The sequence below is a fragment of the Equus asinus genome, chromosome 10 (genome assembly GCF_041296235.1).
Source record: "Equus asinus isolate D_3611 breed Donkey chromosome 10, EquAss-T2T_v2, whole genome shotgun sequence".
NCBI lineage: Eukaryota > Metazoa > Chordata > Mammalia > Perissodactyla > Equidae > Equus > Equus asinus.
The window spans coordinates 22,799,758-22,807,251 of NC_091799.1; the positions used below are offsets into that span (position 1 = coordinate 22,799,758).

Below are 7,494 nucleotides of genomic sequence, written 5' to 3' on the forward strand. Positions count from 1 at the left end.
TTTTGGTTACTATAGCTTTGTAGTATATTTTGAAATCAGGGAGTGTGATACCTCCAGCTTTGTTCTTTTTTCTCAGGATTTGTTTTGGCTATTCAGGGTTTTTTGTTATTCCATACAAATTCATTAAAGAGTTTATTCATTCAATATATGCCAGGCATTTTTCACATTCTAAAGTAGGACGCTGTGCTTGGTTAAACATGAGAAACACATGACACCTCAATAAAGGAAATAGAAAAGGCCCAGATCTTCTAGGCCTTCATCCCCAAGCTGAGTGATTGGCAGGTGATAGTGGTGAAAGCCAGGCATGCTGGTACAAAAGTGAAGGCACTACAAATGGAATTTGTTTCCTGGATTTCTGGTTGCTTCCTGTTATTTAGAAGATAATAGTGACAGCAATGTCAGGGACAATGTCGTGCCCAGGATGATCCTGTCTTCTGTTAGGCTGCTACACACCTCTTGTTATATCATTAAGGCCTGAAGACTTGTAGTCAACTTCAGGTCTTTCTATCAACAAGCATCTGATATATAAAAACTGGTGGTTGTTATCCTGATGAAATAATTGAGGCAAAAGGATTAAAGGGTAAGGCAAAAAGGTTAAAAAAACCTATTACTATTGTTTTTGACAATGACATAACCAGAGAAGGATTAATTAAGCCAAAAATTCACACTAATGTGTGTTATTATTTATTATAATTTATGTGTTATTACAGTGTGTGCTAGTTATCAAAGCACTTCACCAAATACTTCTGGCTCTCCATTTTACGGGTACATCATTGGATTGTGCTTCTTGGCTGTCTTGTGTTTGGTGGGGTCATGAGATTAATCATGAACAGTGAGTTGTGCTCAGAAGTGGTGTGAGTCACTTCTGGAGCAGAGTATTTACCAGTGCAAAATCTTCAAGTATCTTTCTCAACTTCTGACAAACTGATGACTAATATTTACAATGGTGACTGCTCCCTCAGCCTTGGTCTCTGAGTGTTTAAAAAGATCAGCACCCTTATACTTTTCTCTGGTGGACATGTAGTGTGAATAAAAAATAAACTTTTGGTTTTAAGTTCTAAAGATTTTTGAGGGTGATTGTTCCACAGCATAACTTAGGTTGCTCTGACTGATACACATTGCTTTTTCTAGGATATAAAGGGCATTTCAGTTGGCTTTGTGGTCATGTGGAGAAATGAAGAATTAAGAGGGAAGGGAAAAAGAGGAGAATACTGAAGATGCACATTGTGATGACATGGTGTTGTTGGACATGTAAATATGTTTTGTAGATCCTTCTATCTTTCCAGCCTTATTCTCTCTGCTTTCAAGTTTAACAAGCATCACAGGGCTTTTGAATTGTTTCTCAAACACATTCCACTGTTTATTGCCACTACCTGCTTGGCTGGTTTCCACTATTTGAAATGCTCTCCCCATTTTCGTGTTTACTGAACTTTCGCCTGTCAAAATCAGTCCATTCTTAAGGACAAATTAGGTCATTCCTCAAAGAGTCTTCCCCAGTTCCCTGTGAAATCCATCTAATGTCTTATTGTAAAAACTCTTAGGACTTTATAATTCCTTGAGTACCATCTGAGATCAAGCTTATAGAAGAGTTATTTGGAAATAACTTTATTTTGCCTCATGGGTGGCAGAAACAGTTTTCTTGAATTCTGGATTCCTCACTCTACAGGCATAGGGAATTAACATATATTTAGTTAAGTCATTGATAGAAACCAAGTATGCTAGCTTCAAGCTCAATGCTCTTTTTGCTATTCAACATGACATTTCATGACCTCTTTGGGTGCCATGTGAAATATAGGTAAGAAGCAAAGTTACCTAATCTTTTAAGACATCTCTCAATTATGGTATTCTATGTTGTTATTCCTTCTATGAGTTCATTATGAACCTTAATTTTCTCATACCCATCTTCATGTCTTTGTTCCTGAGGCTATAGATGAAGGGGTTCAGCATTGGTGTCACTACTGTGTACATGAGTGTGGCTACCCGGTCCTTCACCACTGAGTACATAGACAGGGGTCTAAAATAGACATAGAAGATACTACCATAGAACAAGACCACTACAGTGAGGTGGGAGCCACAGGTAGAGAAGGCTTTCCACTTCCCGGCTGCAGAGGGTATTCTGAGCACAGTAATGATGATTCTCAGGTAGGAGAAGAGGATGCACAGGAAGGGGGTTGCAATGACAACTGGGGTCTCAGTTATGACCATAATCTGGTTGTAGGAAGTGTCGGAGCAGGATAGCTTTAACACGGGATGAGTATCACAAAAAAAGTGCTTAATGACATGGGAGGCACAGAAAGACAGGCGGGACATGAGTAGCACATGGAGCATGGAGTGCAGGTGGGAGATGATGCAAGAACCCAGCAACATGAGGAGGCAACGACGTGGGTTCATTACCACATCATAGTGGAAGGGGTTGCAGATAGCTACCAGCCTGTCTATGGCCATAGATGCCAGCAGGTAGCTGTCAGTGTTCCCAAAGGCCATGAAGAAGTACATCTGGATGAGGCAGCCTATGTAGGAGATAGACTTTGTCTCTGATAGTAAATTCACCAGCATTTTAGGCACAATGTCTGTTGTGAAGCAGATATCCATGAAAGACAGATTGGTGAGAAAAAAGTACATAGGTGTATGGAGGCATGAGTCTGAGTGGATGGTCCAGATTATTAGTACATTCCCCACCACAGTGACCAGGTACATGATGAAGAATATGGCAAAGAGTGGCTTCTGTAGGTGAGGGTTGGAAGAGATGCCCAGGAGGGTAAAGCCTGATGTGCTGCCACTGTAGTTCTTTATTTCCATGTCTCCTACTTCTTGGGCAGGATTTGGAGAAGCAGTCAGAGACATATGAAGGGGAATTTGATTAAGACAATTTCTTCACTATCCTCCAACCTGTAACAAAAATGTCCACTGCTATTTGTCAAGATATTAAAGAATATTTACTTTAAGAAATACAGCCATCCAATCTTTAAGAATGGGGGTCTGAGGAATGTGTCTTTGGGTGACTTTGAGTTTTTGAGAGTATCATAGAGTGTACTTACACAAACCTAGATGACCTAGGCACTACACATATAGGCTATATAATACTAATCTTATGGAACCACCTTTGTATATGTGGTCTTTCATTGAATGAAATACCATTATCTGGAGCACAGATTAATAGAGAAACAGGGAGTAATATCCAACAAGGGGAAAGTTAAAAATTCCAAGCTTCTTCGTGAATGAGAAACTAAAGTATTCCCACATGTCCTTAGGAACTTCTATGTAACCCAATCTGTAAGAATTCTTCTCAATTCTCTTTCTAAATATTTTTCTTCACTTCTTTATTTACTAAATCCTTAGTTTCTTTTTTCTTCTTCTTTCAGTAGAAGAGGCTACTGAATTCCACCTTGAATCAGGATGGTTTCATACAAGGGCTTCCAATTATTGAGATCCTCTTCTACTCATAGGTGCAGAGGTGGTGGTCATGATAGTGGAGATAGGACAAAAGTGAGCAACTGACTTAATCAGTGCTCTTTGATACCCACAGAATTCAGATGAGACATTGTTAAGTCCTCAGAGAAAAGTGTGCTTAATATTTGTTTGAGCATTTCTGTTTAGTTAACATGATCCGGACACTTAAATTATAAAGTTTCAGTTTTCAAGATGCCACACAAAATAGTAACATTACCAGGAACCCTATGTTACAGAGATTAATTCTTTAAATATATTATTTTTGATAAAAACTATGAAGTCCTCATTCTAAACATTCAAATATTACAGGAACATTTGACGATGTTATATTTCAATCATATCTTAATAAAGCTGGAAAAAGTCAGTTCTTCTCAAATAATAACTTTCATGAGCTGATGTTAGTATCTTGGCAGATTGAGTTGTTCCTTTTTTTCTCCTCTCTCCATTGCAACCAGTGAGACTTCCATTCACTAACAAAGACTCCCTACTTAACATACCAGAATGCCTGGGAGTTCTATAAATCTATTGATCTGAAAGTGGTTGGACCAGACCCTCTGGGAAGGAGTAGACCCAGGAGAGTAGCCCCTTATACCTTCACAATCAGTGATGATGCAAAACATGGATGCTCCTGGCAGTGACAGCAGTGCTCTGACTGGAGATATAAAGGAGTACACTGGTTGCATCAGTATCAGAGGCTGCACTTGCAGTGACACATGTGCCATAGTGCCTGCCAACCGAGTGATGGTAGCTCCTATCTTTAGAAAAGTGGGGACATCAACCAAAACTCAGATATCCTTGCAGGGGTTGTGGTGCAGTGATCTGAGATTTGAAAACGTAGACTGGCACATGCTAGTGAACAGAAGCTGCAGGAGCCACAGTGACAATCACGGCTTAGCCTCTGCACTCTCTCCCTAGAGGCTGTGGGGGGTGGCTCACATGAACTGAGACTCCAAGAAACTCAGCCATTCTGGTGAACAGTCCTCTTACCTTCCCTGGGCAGCAACAACACTGATCTCAGTTTTCCAGCATCAAGGTTTGCATACAAAACACAGATGTCATCATCACGGTCGATGGTGCCTTGACTCAAGGTTTCAAAATGGATACCAGTAGTGCCAGCAACCAAAGGTGGTAGGAGCAACAATGTCACTTGTGGGTTAGACCCTGCCCCTCCACAAGCAGTGTCAGGTAGCATCTATGACTGGAGACTTAAGGAGCCACAGGAGAACTCGAGACCAGTAGCATCAGCCCCAACATTGGCTTTACTAGCAGTAGGGGCAACATAAAAGACCACAGATCCCTGGAAGAAACAGTGATACTTGTGAACCCAGAACCACAGGCTGCATGGCTGCTAGCATTCCCAATTAACTTGAGAGCAGCTGCACAGGTGGTGCACAGGGCAGCAGCACCTAAGTCTGAGGAGAACCATGAAAAGCCAGTGGGGAAACATGAGACTCAGGCAACCCCAGAAGCAGCAGAAGTTTTCACAGCATGGTGACCCCAGTGCCGACACGTGAGAGTGCAGCAACTTTGTAAGCAGCAAGGCACCACAAACCTTGGAGGCATAGCAGCACAAGGAGGGCACTGACCATGCCTCTTACAAAGGCAGTGGAGGGTGAAAGTGCAGAATCTCAAATACAAGCAGATACAGCTCAGAATCAAAGTAACCAAAGCCTTCACCAAATAATAAAAGTGTTTAGTACCACAAACGTGCAAGCAGAGGATTAACTCATCAACTAGCAGGAAGAACTGCAGTAACACAATAGAACAGAGAGAAAATAACAACTCTCCAGAAACCAAACTTGAAGTCAAAGAAGATTACAATTTAACTGACAGAGATTTCAAAACAGTTATCATGAAGAAACTCGAAGAGTTACAAGAATACTCAGAAAGGCTGTTCAATGAGATCAGGAACAAAATTAATGAACCAAAGGAGAACATCACCAAAGTGATTGAAACTCTCAGAAAAAAGAACAGCAGAAATTCTAGCAATGTAGAACTCAATTAATTAGATGAAAAATAAAGTAGAAATCATTGGAAATAGAGCAGACTGAATGAAAGAGAGAATTAATGAACTCGAAGATAGAAACAAAGAAATGATTCAGGTGGAAGAGGAGAGTGAACTAAGATATTTTATTTTATCTTATTTTTTGAGAAAGATTAGCCCTGAGCTAACATCTGCTGCCAATCCTCCTCTTTTTGCTGAGGAAGACTGGCCCTGAGCTAACATCCAAGCCCAGCTTCCTCTACTTTATATGTGGGATGCCTGCCACAGCATGGCTTGACATGTGGTGCCATGTCCACCCCTGGGATCCAAACCAGTGAACCCTGGGCTGCCAAAGTGGAATGTGCGAACTTAACCACTGTGCCACCGGGCCAGTCCATAAGATATTTTGAAAATAAAGAAATTCTACAAGAAATATTTGACTCAATTATGGAAAGCAGCATAAAGATAATGGGTATCCAAGAAGGAGAAGAGAAGGGGAAAGGATGAGAGAGCTTATTCAAAGAAATAATAGCTGTGAATTTCCCAAACCTGGGGAAGGAACTGTGCATAAATGTACATGATGCTAATAGAACTCCTAATAGTCCAAACACAAAAAGACCTTCTGCAAGGCATATTATATTAAAGCTGTCAAAAGTCAATGAGAAAGAAAGAAAATTAAGGGTGGCCAGAGAGAAGAAAATAACTTAGAATGGAACCCCCACCAGGCTATCAGCAGAAATTCTATAGGCTAGAAGAGAGTGGAACGATATAGTCAAAATATTGAAAGGCATTAGGTATCATCCAAGAACAGTTTAGCCAGAAAATTATCCTTTAGTATAAAGGAGAAATAATATCTTTCCTAGACAAACCAAAGGTGAAGGAATTCATCACCACTACATGTACCTTACAAGAAATGTTAAAAGAAGTGCTCCTACTTGAAACAAAAAGGACTATGCTTACAAAGATTTGAGCAAGGTGATAAATAGACAGAATAAAAAAAATTGCAACTCTATATCAGAATATGTTGGTAAACAATTATAATGTGAAGAATAAAGGAAGGAAAGCATTGAAAGTAACTACAACCACTTCAATTTTGTAACAACCTGACAACACCAAAAGGATAATTCATGACAACAAAAACATTGACGGGAAAGAGGAAAAGGAGGGAACCTGACTAGGCTAATGGAGATAAGATACTATCAGCAGAAAAAGGACTATCTTATCTATGAGATATTTTGTACAAACTTCATGGTAACCAAAAACAAAAAATCAGAGCAGAGTCAGATCATAACGAGAGAGGAAAATGAGAAAAACATCACAGAAAACAGCCAAACTGAAACGGCAGACAGAAATACAAGCAAAAAGTAACAACGGAAATATAGAGCAACAAGAAAACAAAAGACAAAATAACACTATTAAGTCCTCATATGTTGATAATCACTCTAAACATAAATGGATTGAATTTACCAAGCAAAAGACACAGAGTGTCTGGATGGATTAAAAAACAAGAACCAATGATAAGCTGCTTCGCAGAGACCAATTTCATCTCTAAAAAGAAACATAGGCTCAGAGTGAAGGAATGGAAGATGATGCTCCAAGCAAATGGCAACAAAAAGAAAGCAAGTGTAGCCATACTTATATGAGACAAAACAGACTTCACCTAAAAAAGATAACAAGAGAGTGAGATGGGCCTTATATGCTGATAAAAGGGACATTCTTCCAAGAAGACGTAACAGTTATTAATATATATGCATCTTATATAGGAGTTTATAAAGTTTATAAAGCAACTATTAAGATTCCTAAAGGGAGAAATTGACCACAATACCATAATAGTAGGAGACTTTAACACTCCACTTCCATCAATAAATAACTCATCCAGAAAGACAGTCAACGGGGAAACATTGGTCTTAAATGAAACACTAGATTGGATGAACTTATCAGATATATATAGAACATTCCATCCAAAAGCAGAAGAATACACATTCCTCTCAAGTGCACATAGAACATTCTCAAAGATAGACCATATGTTGGGAAACAAAAAAAAAAAACACCATAAATTT

The 7,494-nt window shown here is 39.4% G+C and overlaps 1 protein-coding gene across 1 annotated transcript; it reads right to left on the minus strand.

Annotated features, from left to right (window-relative positions):
• Window positions 1-1,863: 1,863 nt before the first annotated feature.
• LOC106830832 (olfactory receptor 1L4-like) lies at window positions 1,864-2,799 on the minus strand. Its single transcript, XM_014840682.2, has one exon. The coding sequence runs from the start codon at window positions 2,797-2,799 to the stop codon at window positions 1,864-1,866; it is 936 nt and encodes a 311-aa protein (XP_014696168.2).
• Between the last annotated feature and the right edge of the window lie 4,695 nt (window positions 2,800-7,494).

What these genes read in the sequence shown, in the direction of transcription:
- LOC106830832 (XM_014840682.2), bottom strand. Translation starts at nt 2,799, where the DNA reads ATGGAAATAAAGAACTACAGTGGCAGCACATCAGGCTTTACCCTCCTG.